The sequence below is a fragment of the Carassius carassius genome, chromosome 5 (assembly GCF_963082965.1).
Source record: "Carassius carassius chromosome 5, fCarCar2.1, whole genome shotgun sequence".
Classification (NCBI taxonomy): domain Eukaryota; kingdom Metazoa; phylum Chordata; class Actinopteri; order Cypriniformes; family Cyprinidae; genus Carassius; species Carassius carassius.
The window spans coordinates 28,968,388-28,985,278 of record NC_081759.1 but is presented as its reverse complement, the minus strand read 5'-3'; the positions used below and the strand labels follow the sequence as shown (position 1 = coordinate 28,985,278).

At 38.9% G+C, this 16,891-nt stretch overlaps 1 protein-coding gene across 2 annotated transcripts; it reads left to right on the top strand.

Moving 5' to 3' along the window:
* The first annotated feature begins 310 nt into the window (after positions 1–310).
* LOC132141183 (serine/arginine-rich splicing factor 7-like) lies at positions 311–16,458 on the top strand. 2 transcript variants are annotated; one of them, XM_059550490.1, is made up of 8 exons: positions 311–578; positions 14,084–14,308; positions 14,679–14,858; positions 14,948–15,020; positions 15,348–15,382; positions 15,528–15,647; positions 15,757–15,849; positions 15,934–16,458. In XM_059550490.1, exons 2-8 carry the CDS (start codon positions 14,091–14,093, stop codon positions 15,983–15,985), a joined length of 771 nt encoding a protein of 256 aa, XP_059406473.1. In that variant the 5' UTR covers positions 311–578; positions 14,084–14,090; the 3' UTR covers positions 15,986–16,458. The 2 variants fall into 2 exon arrangements, with proteins under 2 accessions (XP_059406473.1, XP_059406472.1); XM_059550489.1 differs by having other exon boundaries at positions 315–578; positions 14,948–15,016; positions 15,344–15,382.
* The last annotated feature ends 433 nt before the right edge of the window (positions 16,459–16,891 follow it).

The following is a 16,891-nucleotide window of genomic DNA, read 5'->3' as shown; positions in this document are numbered from 1 at the left end:
TGTGCACGATTTACTAATTCGTTCCCTCAATTTACTAAAACGTGCACACGATTTAGCAAATCAAGCGAACGCAATAGTAAGAGAGTGCACGTTTTAGTAAATAGAGGGAACGATTTAGTAAATCGTGCGAACAATTTATTTATTTTTCCTTGCATGTTATGTGCGGGGCTCCGTAAGAAGCGACTTGAATGAATGAAAAACCCGCCACTACAAACCATAGAAAACGCGCCCTTAGTTTGAGTTACATCAGCGAGAGCCAATCACGTTCAAGCATTAAAGACCCCGCCCCTTCTTGGAAGTGAGAGAAGTCGATAGGACGCGCTCGCTCAGACGGTGACGGGTAATGCTTCCGGGCCAAGAGCGTGAGGAGTATGAGTTAAGATAATAGAGCTTTATTTTGATTTACGAGCGTCGGTACTTAATCGGTTAGAGATAGTAGCTATAAACAGGTCTGTACCTCTTTGTATTCATTCGCGGTTTCTCCTGTCGGCCAGGGTTTGGTTCAAGCACCTTTAAGTAACCGGAAGAAGAAGACGTCCACGCGCCCTCACACGGAACCGAGGACGTCGAGTCACACTGTAAGTCCGCGTGCAGCCGTTGTTTTTGTTTATTGTGTATTATTCAAAGTATTGTGTGTTTATAAACTTTGTGCGAAAGCTCGGGGTTTTCCTGGTTGCGCCAGTTGACGGATCTTTGCGCTTCGGTAGGTGTATGGCTTGATTCAAAAATGTGCCAAACAAAGAGCGGCCTGCGATTTTGGCGCACTTATTAACGGCGTTAATCTTGTTTATTGGCTAACAATCGACATACTTGCTACGTTCTCAAACATACCATGCTTATAAGCCATTGTCTTATTGTGTGGTGTGAATTCGATGGTTCGAGTCTTGTTAACTTTGCTGCATGTATTGATAAACATGATTGAACCGTCCATCATGGCCGTATATCGGCAGTTGAAACGACTGGTGTTACAAAGGAAAGCGAAACTACAACAATGCTTGTAGAAATATTTTACGCGCTTCGTATCTTCAGTTTTGTCCGATTTGGAAACTTGTACGTGATAAGGGAACAGCTGACCGCGATTTGCGAAATGTTTTTAGTACATCTAGGGTTGTACTAACGTTACTCGACCAGCGTGCTGTTATTCCCGCTGCTTGATCAGTGATGTACACGAGACACTGTATTATTTATATTATTGGACACTCTACATTATGGCAGAGCTGTTTAACCCTAACAGAACCAGGGACTTTACAGTAATTATGGGCACACTGTAACTTCATTGCGTTATATAATGCCTAAATTTCACCCAAAAATAGAAAAAGCTGTCATTTGCTCATCCCCATTTTTTTTCAAATCCGTATGATTTTCTGTTGCAGAACACAAAATATTTCAAGTATGTTTTTAACTAGATTTGGTGACCATGGACTTTCACTGTATAGACACAATCCCCCTCCAAGTTACCCCGTTTGTTGAAGAAAGTCCAACAGATTTGAATTTGCGTGGGGGTGAGTGGGTTGAGTAAAATGAAAATGTTCAGTTTTGGTGGACTGTCCCTTTAAAGGTGCTGTGTGTAAGATTTTGACTCCACTAAAGCATAAAAATATCATATGTTTGCAGATATTTAATCCTTGAGTGCTCCTCATTTGACCATTGTATTCGTGGTCAAAAGTGACCGAACAACTGATTTTTTTTTCTGCAGTAAAATCAATTCAATATATTTAATTTTTTTTTTTAAATATTTTGAGAATTCTATGATAATTAAAATGTATGCAATATTGAAAAATTTTCCCATTGGAAAATAGTACACAAATACTTCTCTTTTTTTTTAAATTCGTTTTCAATCAATGCAGTAATGGGGGCAGCACGATAAATTGCATGTGGTATTTAATAGAGGTCGGCCGATATATCGGGCCGATAATTGTCATTTTTTATATATATTGGCATCGGCCGATATCCGTGTTTAGTAGCACCGATTTAAAGTCAGGCACGTCGGCGGGCAGCCCCGTGTTATTGTTGCAGTGGAAAGTGCTATTGCGCATGTGAAAGACCCCAAGCCAAAACTTGTGGCAGATTCAACAACAGTCCTGGGAGATAAAGGTAGTCAGAGAATTTCACTCTGTAAATGGGGTGAAGTTGGCAGCTCTTACAAACACTGCAGCGTGATTGAGGGCTCCGTTACTCTGCCCCGCTCACAGACAGTAGCGTTCTCGGAGAGACAGCTGTCCCGTGAATCACATTTGTTCGGAAGCATGGTTTGATGCAGACAATAACCAGTTTTCCATCCAACTCATTTGTATTTAGGGATGTCAATATTCGATAATTTCCATGATCGATCGTCGTTTAAATTAACAATCAATTAATAACCTTAATGCTGCAAAATGCGTCTGCAGCGGTATTATTCTGTGCAAAAGCCACTTGGAAAAAAAGCTTTCTCACCCGAATTAAAGGGGTTTTAGTATGAATAAAATGCTAGTAGCAGGACTGTAAAATGAATAGATGTGATTATGATCATTTGATAAAAGGAAGAGAGCGCGCCATACGTTGGAGATCATTTTACTTTGTTGACTGTTTCCCGTCAAGGAGACCGCAGAACGTGCCTCTTTAAATGGTTTCGTGGTGCTCGTTGTTGTATTTTAAAACGCAACTGCAATGTTTTCAAATGACAATATAGTAGTGGTGCAACGGATCATCATTGATCCATGATCCGTTCTGATCAATATCAGTATAAAACCCTCAATTCAGTATAGAACCTGATTCAACTCATTAGTGGAGATTGCAAGACCTGAAGTGTGTGTGTTTCAGATAAATGGGAGACCTACAAATCAGACATACATACAGCACTGGGGGTACTTCATGGAGAGGTTTGAGAACCCCTGCCATAGAAGAACATTTATTTGACTAAATGGCTTCATAAAGAACCTTTAACATCTGAAAAACCTTTGTTTCACAGGTTCTTCAGATTATAAAAAGGTCTGAAAGAGATGGTTCTTTAAAGAGCCTTTGACTGAATGTTTTTTTTTTTTTTTGTGGAACCGAAAATGGTTCTGTGAAGAAGCTTTTAAGCACCTTTATTTTTAAGTGTATGTCTCTCACACTTTCATTCTGTTTTTCTTAATGGGTAAAATGCAATTTTATAGGAGGAGTTGAATCATGTAGATGAGGTTAAAAATTTTCAAATGCAATAGCACATAAATATAGCAAAATGCTCCTTAGTTATTTTCTAACTGGCTGATGAGCTTATGGACATCGAATGGTTGGTGAATGTATATTACGTTGCAATGTTTACAAGTTTTACACGTTTTTCGCAGTTTGAAACTCTTGTACTGTAGGCTCTTATAAAATAGCCTAAGTTTTGTTTTTAATTCATGATCATTATGTACTCTAGTAGTAAAGAGAAAAGTATGATAGGTTCATGTGCTGCTTGAACTGAGGCGCTAACTTAGGACCGTGCCTGTCGCATTAAAGTGCGCCAAAACTGTATTTATTGTTTGAATGAGAGATCATTTTAAAGCTGATACTTTGTTTACTATAAATTAACAAAGCTTTTTGCGATTACTGGAATGCAAGTGTGCTTCAAATAATAAAGTTCACCAGGGGTGTGATTCTTCCGGAAAAATCCGGAAATCCGGCTTTTCCGACCTGAAAATGATGCTCTCGTAAATCAAGCAAAAAAATAAAAAATAGGCGGTTGCGATGGGTCGGGTATTGGTAAACATAATGATCGCTCACCGCTGTCAATGTTTTTTGTGCCTTTGAATCATGTCTTCATGTCACTCCGCAAGTAGTCCAATAATTGTCACGATTGAAGTGTACGTGCACCGTTCTGAATGCGCACACACCCAACCATCTACTCATGTGAACAGCTTCAGTTCATTGACGAAGACCGTGAACAAGGGTGATTCATGTAAGCAAATCCAATATATTGTCTTTCATTTTTATATGCAGGTCTAGTAAAATTTGACCAATCAGTTGATCACTTTTGTCATGATTCCATAACATTAATGTTAAATGATTCTGGGCTAACTTAGCAAAGTAACGCTATGTTGGTTATTGCTTACTTCTAGCTAGAAAGTTTAGCAGCTTCTACAAGGCTCGAAATTGCCAATTTTTGTCGCATATGCTCCTGAAATTTAATCTGTGCGACCTAAAAATATATTTGGTATAATGTTATATGCGCGGAGCATATGAGCATATCTGTCCACTAATGACTCGTCCGATTTGCGAACTAATGAATCCTTTGAACCGATTCACTTTAATGAATGCTTAAATCTGATCTGGGTCGAGTTTCCAGATAACAATGTATCTTAGCTCTGAAGAGCGCTCTCAACGTGCAAGGTTATAAACGCTCGCCACAATTCCACGCGCTTTTCCCAAAAACTTTACTTGACATGAACGCGTTCTACGTGCTACTTAAGAGTCGCTGTCCATTCGTGAAATTCGTGCAGAAATATAACCTATGGAATCGTATTCTTAACGTTCAACCTAATAATCGTCTTCTGTTGTGAATAAGCAATCCTAGAAGTCTATAATAAAGCACTGACAAAATGGCTGAACAAAAACACAAGAAAAGATACCTTTCAAAAATATAGACAAATAAAGATGTTATTTTTAATAGATGTAAAGGACACCATAGAAATAAGGAAAAACAAAACATCTGCGAGGACAAGAAATGCCCAATAAATGGCTAGTTTTGGGGCACGTCAGCAGCAAGTTATTGACTGATTTTTGGATTTCATTTGAAGCATATTTCCCACATTACTCATTTTATGGTTTTTTTTTTTTGTTCAATCATTTAATTTAGATGTGTATTTAAATTTTTCTTCCCTTTTTTTAATTATATAATTTATAAATTCATTTAAACAAGAAACAAGTACAATATTTTTTATTAATTTATTATTATACTATATAAATTGTCACTGTGCGTGTGGTGGGGGGGGGGCAAGTGCACCGTATAGTTTCCTGCTTTTTTGTCCTTTGTCGATCACACCTATGGTTCACGCATTAGCAGAACACAGTAGAGCTGAAACAACGAATCGATTTAATCGATAAAAATCGATTATTAAAATAGTTGTCAACTAATTTAGTCATCGATTCGTTGCTAAATAACTTTTATTTGCCGTAAGCGGCTCATTTCGTGCATATTTCAAATCTGCGGTGACCAAAGTGTGGCAGTAATGAGCCACCGGAGGTTTTACTCAGCCAGTACAACAGGAGAAGTAGCGAATAGCCAATAGCTGGCCTTGTTTTGTCACGTGCTTCCCGAACAGCGTCTCTGCAGCATTTAGCGGGATGTGGGAGACTGGGAGTACTTTGAGCCTTCAAAAAAGAAGAGTAACCTGTAAACTCTGCACTACTGAACTGTTTAAGGGGACGTTCACATATCGCGTCTTTTGCACGCTCAAGTTCGTTATTTCCAACACCGCACCGCGTCGAGTTAAAAACATCTCAACTTTTCAGAATGCTGCAAGCGCACCGCGGGTCATGTGACAAGAACTAACCAATCAGCTTCATCCTTTCCCGTAACAACGTTAAAAGCTCAGTCAAGATGAAAGGAACAGCTGATCATAGTTGTATATGGATTTCCATTTTGAAATAAATTTAGTAGCAGAGCTACTGCAAGCGATTTTTTGAGCTGCAAATCCATTTATCCTTTGCTGAAATTTCCGCGTCTTCAAGGAGAGAGCACGTCATGGTTGCTTAGCAAAGGCAGGCGCCTCAGGGGCGCTTCTGCACGAGCGCTTTGGAAAGAAGGAGAAAGCGGCGCGCCTAGCGTTTTCTACGCGTTTTTAGGCGCGATATGTGAACGGCCCCTAAGACCTTTATTTGTGCAGATTCTCCAGTACAATGTTGTTTGCAAATGTTTAGTCGTAAAAGCTGATAACATTGCTTTTTAACAGTTAACATTTAAAGCTTTACAAACATGTTCTGTGATCAGTTTGTAGTTTACCAGTTCATAATTCAGTCATGCAGCCTAATTATGACTGAATGAGAGAGGTAAATGTTTAAAGATATTTGAAATGCACTTTTTTTCTAAGTATTCACTGCTCTTTTTCACACAGCAGGTTTTTTGTGTGTGACTGTCCAATTTTTTTTTTCTGGACAACCTTCTGATGGATTTTACTTTAAATTGTGATTTCCATTCAGGTTTCATGCCACTGGCACTTTATTCGAAGGATTGTTTACAATTTCACAGCAAAAGCTATAAAGCTGTTTCCCAGTAAATAATAAAATACAATGCACTGCAATTTTATTCTGTTTTATCCTTATTCTTCGTGAAAATATGTTCTGAAAGATTCCTTAATAAGCTTTGTTCGGGATGTTAAACTACTTTAGGAGCTCTAAGGACTGCCATGGTGAAAACATTATTTTAAATCTCCTTGTGAAATTTGCTAGAGTATGGGTCAGTGTTCTGATTGCAGAAGAGTTCGACAAAGGATTACTAACACAATAAAACAACTCCAGGTATATTTTTGATTAGGATATGACAGTGCAAAATGGTTAAAATCTCTTAAAAATCTATGCTGAATGATAAAGACCATTTATTAATAATTTACTTGGGGGAAAAAATTGAAAAAACTAAAATATAAGTACATAAACCGATTAATCGATTAATCGTAAAAATAATTGACAGATTAATCGATTATCAAAATAATCGTTAGTTGCAGCCCTAGAACACAGTATATGATCTTGATAAAAATTAGTAATGCTTATAAACAAGAATTGTTAACTACTGTATATTGGCAATATCCACACAGCTGACATCTTTACCTGTTGTTGTTTGTTCAAGTTGTGCACGAAATAGATGCTGCTATTCTGCGCTTTCTCTTCAAGTCCCCATTTCTCTCTCTCTTGTTTATCAGGTGTGCATGACAGCTGCGCGGCAGAGATGAGGACTGTTTGAAACACTTTTTTTATTTTTTCACTAAAACTTTGATGCGCATCGTATGTTTAATACGCCAACATAAAAAAATATGATGGCAAAACATTCAGGGAAAAGGGCATTACATGCACATTAAGTGATAACATGTAAATACATATGCCTAGTAGCAAAGTCCTTTCAGGCAAGTCGTGCCACTCGGCCGCCATCTTGGCAATGCCTCCGGGCAGCTATTTCAGAATAATAAGACCAGCTCCTATCTAAATGAATGGGCAGAGAGTCAGAACTGCACTTTCACTTGTCGACGGGACATGAAAACAGCATGTATAGGAACAGCAGTGAAATATGATAAAAAATTTATGACTTTGCCCCAAAATAAGGTTTAAAACGCCTTTTTCCCCACAGGTTATACCTTTACTACGCATGCGCAAGGGTTCCTCAACTGTGCGCATACGTCAGTGGAACCGGACGATAGGCTTAAATGTTTCCCGGCTTGACTGTTAAAAGCAGATGATTGGCTTTCCAGCGGGAGGGGCGGGACATGTGCACATCTTTGCCGTTACGGGTTTTCCTTATATAGTTGTATTGAGGATTGAGGAAGTGGCATGTCTCTTATTAACTGTCTCTGCTAGTAGCCAGTGGTGACCTCAGTATTGATATTTCCCATTCACTTCCTATGGTCGGTCATTTTTAATTAAAGGCCATGAGTGTGGCCTTTTTTATTTTAATATACAGTCGTGGCCAAAAGTTTTGAGAATTACATAAATATTAGTTTTCAAAAAGTTTGCTGCTAAACTGCTTTTAGATCTTTGTTTCAGTTGTTTCTGTGATGTACTGAAATATAATTACAAGCACTTCATACGTTTCAAAGGCTTTTATCGACAATTACATGACATTTATGCAAAAGAGTCAGTATTTGCAGTGTTGGCCCTTCTATTTTCAGGACCTCTGCAATTCGATTGGGCATGCTCTCAATCAACTTCTGGGCCAAATCCTGACTGATAGCAATCCATTCTTTCATAATCACTTCTTGGAGTTTGTCAGAATTAGTGGGTTTTTGTTTGTCCACCCGCCTCTTGAGGATTGACCACAAGTTCTCAATGGGATTAAGATCTGGGGAGTTTCCAGGCCATGGACCCAAAATTTCAACATTCTGGTCCCCGAGCCACTTAGTTATCACTTTTGCCTTATGGCACGGTGCTCCATCGTGCTGGAAAATGCATTGTTCTTCACCAAACTGTTGTTGGATTGTTGGAAGAAGTTGCTGTTGGAGGGTGTTTTGGTACCATTCTTTATTCATGGCTGTGTTTTTGGGCAGAATTGTGAGTGAGCCCACTCCCTTGGATGAGAAGCAACCCCACACATGAATGGTGTCAGGATGCTTTACTGTTGGCATGACACAGGACTGATGGTAGCGCTCACCTTTTCTTCTCCAGACAAGCCTTTTTCCAGATGCCCCAAACAATCGGAAAGGGGCTTCATCAGAGAATATGACTTTGCCCCAGTCCTCAGCAGTCCATTCACTTTACTTTCTGCAGAAGAACAATCTGTCTCTGATGGTTTTTTTTTTTGGAGAGAAGTGGCTTCTTTGCTGCCCTTCTTGACACCAGGCCATCTTCCAAAATTCTTCGCCACACTGTGCGTGCAGATTAGTGTTGTCACGATACCAAAATTATCCTTTCGATACCGATACCTAGTCAAGAATTGCGTTTTCGATACTTTTCCTGAAGGGGGAAAATACACTCAAATATCATTGCTATGCTTTATTTTAAAACCGGGACAACATTCTAATCATATAACACACTAATATATGAACAGCATTATATGTTAAACTTTTGAACAAAATATGAAATATCAAAATATAAAAAATAAATTAGAGCAATGACATTCAAGGTAAACAAAAGAATAAATTTAGCAGCATTATCTCCGTTATCATAAGAAACATAAGAGTAATAAATTTATCTTGATTCTGAACTTTGAATAAAAATATAAACAGCGATTATATTAAACAATGTTTCTGAACTCAGAAGATTAAATGTCAAAAGATAAATATCAATTTAAGCAATGGCATTCAAGTAAAAAAAAAAAAAAGCAAATAAAATTTTGCAGCAATATCTCATGTATTGTAACTTATTCTGTCCTTTTTGCAACCTTTTCTTTCAGAGGAGAAAATCCAGCCAGTGAGCTTTAATGAGCGTCATCTTTAGTTAGCGTCATCTTTTTCTGCCAGTTGTGGACTGGCGGCCACAGTATCACTTCTGCTCGCACATGCAGCCTAGTGATGCGCGGGTCGGGTTTTTTTCCAACCCGCGGGTCCCGCTTTTATGAATTTATTTGTCCCGCCCCAGCCCGCAAATTATGTAAAATTTCTTTACCCACCGTGACCCGCGCATCGGGGACATCACGGAAGATACGTTGCTACTTACACCTTCGTATTGTAACCTTATCAAAGAACCTAATAAAATATGAAAATATATATTACAAATATTTAATATAGGCTATATAAAATTGCACTAGTGATCGTTTGTCCGTGAACAAATCTTTTAGGTGAATGAATCGTTCTCGTTCAGGTAACCCACTGACTTATATTTCTCGTTCACTGAAGTTCCTCCCTCCACAGCAGCGCGCTAGTGGAGAAGCGCGAGCACGGCGCTATTAGCAGCGCATGCGCAGCTCGTGAACAGCTCTGTGAACAGTTTCATCCTGTCAAAGAGTAACTCAAGATGTGACGGAGCATGTGATTTGTTGAATGTAGTGAACGAATCCGTCCTTCATTGAACGAGATCGAGAGATCTTCTCATTCGTGAATGAGTTGAATGAACTGATACTCGTTCGTGAATGAAATGAGTATACAGGGTCAGTGAGCCAAGCATGGAAATCTCGATCAGCAATCAGCAGATACAAAGCGCAGTTATAGGTGCTGTGCAGATACGCTCGTTTTCATATTTAGCATACAGAGCATAACTCCATGTTTAATCCCCGGTTAATGTGAATATTATATATGAACTGTCTGACCAAACAATTAAAATGTTAATTATGCAAGAAAACCTCGTGCTTTGTTCATCTGAACAACTTATTTATACTATTTAATGCGATTATGCACACATTTTAGTAAAGCCAAATCAGTTTAGTAAAGCCACTAATGCAGCCATCTGCTGTAGTGCTTTTTTGTCGCTTGCGTGAGGAGAAACAACACGGACGTCCATAGGGAGGAACTGGAAGCGTGCGTTGCACACACCAACATAAAATACTTATTTTACAAATCTGCAACGCAGTCATTCTTTGAAGTATCGATACTAATAAATTTAGGAATCGTGACGTTTTTAATTTCCGAAAATAGTGATACTTTTGAAGCATCGGTGCACCGTGTAACACTAGTGCAGATGCGCTCACACCTGCCTGCTGCCATTCCTGAGCAAGCTCTGCACTGGTGGCACTCCGATCCCGCAGCTGAATCCTCTTTAGGAGACGATCCTGGCGCTTGCTGGACTTTCTTGGACGCCCTGAAGCCTTCTTTACAAGAATTGAACCTCTTTCCTTGAAGTTCTTGATGATCCTATAAATTGTTGATTTCGTTGCAATCTTAGTAGCCACAATATCCTTGCCTGTGAAGCCATTTTTATGCAACGCAATTTCTTGGCAGGTCACCATGGTTAACAATGGAAGAACAATGATTTCAAGTATCACCCTCCTTTTAACATGTCAAGTCTGCCATTCTAACCCAATCAGCCTGACATAATGATCTCCAGCCTTGTGCTTGTCAACATTCTCACCTGAGTTAACAAGACGATTACTGAAATGATCTCAGCAGGTCCTTTAATGACAGCAATGAAATGAAGTGGAAAGGTTTTTTTGGGATTAAGTTAATTTTCATGGCAAAGAAGGACTATGCAATTCATCTGATCACTCTTCATAACATTCTGGAGTATATGCAAATTGCTATTATAAAAACTTAAGCAGCAACTTTTCCAATTTCCAATATTTATGTAATTCTCAAAACATTTGGCCACGACTGTATATATAAATATACAAGCACTTAGCTTTTTCGACTCATGCCCTCATTGTTTGTGTGTTCACATTAGGGCTGAAACGATTCCTCGAGTAACTCGATGATCGAGGCAAATTCCTATGCCTCGAAGCCTCTTTTAAATTATTTTAAGTTTCACGTCAGGTTCTTTCTCAATGATTTTTTTTATGTGACAACGTCACCCACAAAGCGGAAGGAGACACAAGCGCCAATCGCATACTGCAAGCATAGACTGAACGGAGTCAGCAGTGTTTTCATTTGAGGGCGCAGGCTGCAGGCAAACGTAAAGAGTCCAGTCATATAAATGGAATTTACAGTTAAACGCTGAATGGCGCGGAATTTGCCACATTTTTAATGAATTAATCAAAAATAGGTCATTGCACTTAAATCAAATCACGATATGGACTAATATCTGTAAATATTAAGCCTGAACAGTCTATTTAAATATGAATCCTGCATGTTCTGCGTGTCTGTGTTAATGAATGGAGCAGAAGCACGACTTCCTTTATCAGCGCGGTGACACACTGGATGCCTAAGCGTCCCAGCTGCATGGCTTGTCCACTTTTAATTCGGCTCCCATGTTAACAAGTTAGAGCTTGCAGACTCCCTGCGTGAGACGCGCAAATGCGTGTATGGTAGAAATAGAACCGATGCCTATTTTTCACGCGACACGCAAGAGTGTTGGAAGTGTTTTCAGGCAAAATAGAATAGGAAAATATGTTTGTGATTTTGTACAGACATACATATTCATTCATGACATTTTGATGTTTGAAAGTCTATAGGTTGACAAATTCAGAAATAAATGTAATTAAAAAAATTAATAAATAATTGTCGATTTTCAAATATTGCACCTGTCAAACATAGTCTATTTTGCCGTCAATACTGTTGACGGTGTCTTTTATGAGTAGGCTTTATATTTATGCTTAACATGAAGGTGTAGGTGTGTAAAAAAAAGAGTTGAAATTGTTGTCATGAAGACAAGAGTCTGGTCTGTCGGCGGCCTCCCTCTGTCACCTACTGCAGCAGCAGCGCGCCAGGCAAGATTCTGGTGCCATGCAGCCAGTGTGTCACCAGCACACACTGAAACGCGCGTGAAGCTCGCGTTAATTTCAGCGTCTGCTGTCTCACTAATTTAGGACGTGAACACATGAACAACATCTCCAGAACTGCTCTGACAGTCACTTCATGAGCATTTGACCGTTTGATTTAAGTAAAACTATCACATCACATACACAAAACTGTAAAGGTAAGTCAACCCGTCAAAAATAAAAGTCCAGTGTCCTGACATTTTATCCTACCCGTCAGATTTTCCTACCCGGGTTTATTGCGCATGCGCACATCAATATCGCGTCAATATAATTAAGCAAAAACACATTTTATCTGATTACTCGATTAATCGATGGAATTTTTGGTAGAATACTCGATTACTAAAATATTCGATAGCTACAGCCCTAGTTCACATACCAAGTGCCACAAAAGTCACCAAGTTTCATACCATTCCGAGCTAGGATTTTTATTCAGAATGTTTAAAATATTTGGTCAAAAGTGACCGAAGACTGCACAAGGGTTAATGACACATGTTTATCTGAACATTGCTACAGTCATTTATTCTCCTTTGAAAATGTGCGTTCAGGGCATGAATGTAGGCCTTTGTTTTGGTTTGTGAAACCCGCCCACTGCCAGTTTACCCAGATGTTTTTGGTCACCCCGTGTTTTTAGTTGGCTTTAAAAAAAAAAAAAAAACCTGCACATTTCATTCGTCAAGTGCATTCGTTCCGGTTTGTGTCGTCAATCAGGCAACCTTTGTATGCGTCAAGTCTGAGGAGGGGCCTGGTGGGGATAAAATACCCCTCTCCAGTATTTTGAATTTGGACTGCAATACCTAGTTCAACCACTCTGTCAATCCTACATCACCTTTAACAGGTGTGATTTTTTTTTATAAAAAAAATTTTTTTTTATAGCTTTTCCACTAACTTTCAGAAACCCCCAGTGTAGGGGTGGGCGCTATACCGGCATGGAAGTGACTACCGGTAGTAAGTTGTTCCATGATATGGATTTTGCTATACTCTGGATACCATTTATATATTAATTAAAATTTTGCATTTATATAGTTTTGTTCAGTTTGGTACGCATTGCAAATTTTAAAACCAATGACAATAAAGAGTAGAGGATGAATGTTTTCGTCCTCTGTGTTAATTTTTCCGCTTATGCGACCACTTGCCTGTTAAGTAAATAATTGAGGGCAAACTATTAATTTTACATTTTAATTACCTCAACATGACTCTCAGTACCCAATTGAGCGCTTCGTTATCAGTTGTAGATGTTGTGGTTGTATCAATAACAGAACACAAGATGGCGCGATGAATTAATCAGTTGTAGTTCGGGGAGTCCTGTAGAAATATAAATGAACGATGCATGGATCTGCTCTGATGTGACAAGACAAACCCATGAGAGTAAACTGATGCCCTGTTCTATTTCTGATGAACTCTAGCACTCTAACACAAAGAACAATTTTAAATATTCATAAGAGAATCTTGAAAAAATAGTTTCCTCAAATATTAAGCAGCACAAATGTTTACAATATTGATAATCAGAAATGGTTACTGAGCAGCAAATCAGCATTAGAATGATTTCTGAAGAATCATGTGACACTGAAGACTTGAGTAATGATGCTGAAAATTCATAGCCCATGTTAAAACATTCAAATAGATAATTTGACAATTTCACAACATTACAGAATTTAATACAGGCCTTCCTCATTGCATGTTTGCACTTTTTGTTGAGGAAAACAGTGGCACAATAGGAAATACTTTTCAGGTCTATATCCAATCCCTCACTTTTTCTAGTAATATAACGTTAATAGTTTGCCTGTAGTTTATCTTTTCTCATATTGCAATATATTAATATCACCTGGACAGTGTAATATATCGTGATATGAATTTAAGCTCATATTGCTTACCCCAGTGGTCCTTAGCCCCCTGGCTTAAAAGATTTCTAAGACTTTGTTTTTTATGTGTTTTAGAAAATATGTGCATTATGTTATTGAATTAGTGGAATCAGTTATCATGTACTATATATTAGCCGTGTTAAAATTTAAGTTAGGCCAATTTTTCTTTTTTTTGTTTTAACTGAAGGTTACAAATGGGTATCAATACATTTCTTAACCTTTGTCCTCATGACAGGTGCAAGATGTCTTACTCATCTCGGAGTTCATCTCGTGCCACTGATTGTAAGGTCTATGTCGGTGACCTTGGCAATGGTGCAGCCAAAGGTGAGCTGGAACGCGCCTTCAGTTACTATGGACCATTGCGGAGCGTGTGGGTCGCCCGGAACCCTCCAGGTTTTGCCTTCGTAGAGTATGAGGATGCCAGGGATGCAGAGGATGCCGTAAAGGGGATGGATGGAAAGTGAGTCAACTTGAGTTCTACCTGCCTACATTTGCCATGATGCTACTGCAGCACATTTAACCCCCTGACCTCTTCAGGGAGCTCAGACCCACAGGGGTGAGTGTCAGCGGTTTACCATTGTTCTTTCCGCTCACAAAGGCCCCAAATTATTTGGGTTTTATCCTGTATGCAGATTAATTGTAGTTAGTTCAGTTGTTTTTCTTAGTTTATCTGACATTAGGCTGCATCTAGGTAAAGTTTGTTGCTTTGGGGGTAAAAAAAAAACAAATACCAAGAATGTCATGGGGGAATTGTCAACAGCTGAGACACATTGAGTGCACCTTTGTTTGGGATAGACAAACAAATAACCCTCTGATCTGTAATGTCCTAGGGTGCTTTGTGGATCCCGCGTGAGAGTTGAGATGTCTAATGGTATGTCCAGAAAGTCTCGTTATGGCCGTCCCAGTCGTAGACAATTTGACCCCAACGACCGCTGTTACCAGTGTGGGGAGAGTGGTCATTATGCCTATGACTGTTATCGCTTTAACAAGCGGCGTGGTCGACGCAGCAGGTACTTAAACCAAATTTTTTATTTTTATCGCGTTGGTATCTGACACTGTTTTATTGCTAATCTTTAATTTTGTTTCTGTTTGTTTTTAGGTCAACATCTCGCTCTCGATCCAGATCTCGTGGCCGGCGCTACCGCTCTCGTAGCCACAGCAATGAAAGGCAAGTCCTCTCTCTGCTCCAGCTGTGTCTGGACAGATTTGCAGTCATGATCAGTGTTCCTCAAATCTTGTCTTGGAGGGCCAATGCGCTGCAGAGTTTAGCTCCAACCTTGAGCAAACTCCACCTACCTGTGAAATGTTTTTCTTTTTTTTTTTTCTCTAATGATCCTGAAGACATTCACTAGCTTGCTCAGTGTGTTTGATTAGGGTTAGAGCTAAACTTTGCAGTTAAGTGGATCTCGTGGGCCAGATTTGAGGATCCATGGTCTAGATTCATCAATCTGATTTTTTGACTTTTTTTTTTTTTTTTTTTTTTAATGTTTTATAGGAAGCACCGTTCACCTTCATACTCAAAACGCAGAAGCAGGTGTGTTATCAAGCCACATTCCTGTTTTTACCAGTTCTAATTGCATTGTCTGCTTGCTGCAGTATTTCTGTAGGAAATGCAGCCTTTCTAAATTGTCTGGTCTATTGTTTTTTTTTTTTTTTTTACTTTACCTTTTGAGTTCTAGGTCAGGCTCTCCGGCTCGCTCTAGATCCAGAACCCCGGTGCGGCGCTCACGTTCACCTGTTCGTAGGTCAAAAAGCCCTGTCCGAAGGTCCAGGTCCAGAACGCCTGTCCATAGAGACAGGTACTTCATTGACTCATGCTGATTTATTTCAGTTTTGCATGTGTGAAGTTAAATGTATTAGTGTTGTACGTGCTTGCTTGGTTTAAATTGTTTATTTTTGCATTTGTAGTCGCTCTCGCTCCCGTTCACGATCTGGTTCTAGACCCAGAGATCGTAGTGTATCCAGATCTCGGTCTCGTTCGGTCAGTCACAAGAAAAACAGGTGAATGCAAATTTACACGATGGCACATTTCAGTTATGTCGTTCTTGTAGAAAACAAGCAGATTCTAACTCTGTTTTGTCTTAGTCATTCCAGGTCTGCCAGCCCAAGGAGAAGTCCAACACCGGATGCTGACTGATCTGAATACTGATGCTTCTCCCCCATTCCCCTCCTTTGCCTCAGGGCTGAAATATGTTTTATCTTCATGATTTCAATACTGGTTCTACTGTAGCTACAAAGCTGGTTCTTTTCTTCTCCTTCCACACATTCTAATGAAAGCTCCTTGTAAAAGCATCTCTATCATCACATGATTTCCCCCCCTCCCTTCCTTTTTACATATCCCCCTTTTTTCCCTCCCCCCTCCTTCAGATTGTAAGCAATGTTTTTTCTTTTTTTAAGAGCTCCATTGTTTTAATTTCAGTGTTGAGCCAGTGTCCTGTGGTCATTGATTTGTGGGTAAGGTGGTGAATGAGCTATGTTGTGATTTAGTCAGTGTATTATATGAGCTGAAGAGTATGTGGTGATTTGTTTGTTTGTAGAGATGGTTTTTTTTTTTTTATTCATTGAAAATGGCATTGATCTTTTTAATAAAGTAAAGCTTTACAAACCCAACTGTTTCCATTCTAAAGTTTGACTGACCGGTGTGTGTGGTTTGCTATAATATATATATATATTCATCTGATCACTCTTCATAACATTCTGGAGTATATGCAAATTGCTATTGTAAAAACTTAAGCAGCAACTTTTCCAATTTCCAATATTTATGTAATTCTCAAAACTTTTGGCCACGACTGTATATAGATAGGCGGAATTGTAAAATTTAATCTAAACTTTTTGGTAATTTAACCATACTTTGAGTGAAATAATTAAGTTATATCATTATTGTGACGTGGGTATTTGATAAGATTTTGGTCCTATTACCTACCCATAATTTTTTACCATTGTTGCTTTTGTATACAGCATTTAGTCATAAGGTTGGTTTGCATTTCTCCTGGGTAATAGATTAATTTCCCAGGTTTTTTGTGTTTAAGTATAATTTTTCCTG

Bases quoted from the DNA above. Each gene is read 5' to 3' on its own strand.
- LOC132141183 (XM_059550490.1), top strand. From the start codon at position 14,091: ATGTCTTACTCATCTCGGAGTTCATCTCGTGCCACTGATTGTAAGGTC. The intron at 15,021-15,347 runs GTCCTCTCTCTG...TTTTATAGGAAG, and splicing joins GCCACAGCAATGAAAGGCAA to CACCGTTCACCTTCATACTC. The intron at 15,648-15,756 runs GTACTTCATTGA...TTGCATTTGTAG, and splicing joins ACGCCTGTCCATAGAGACAG to TCGCTCTCGCTCCCGTTCAC.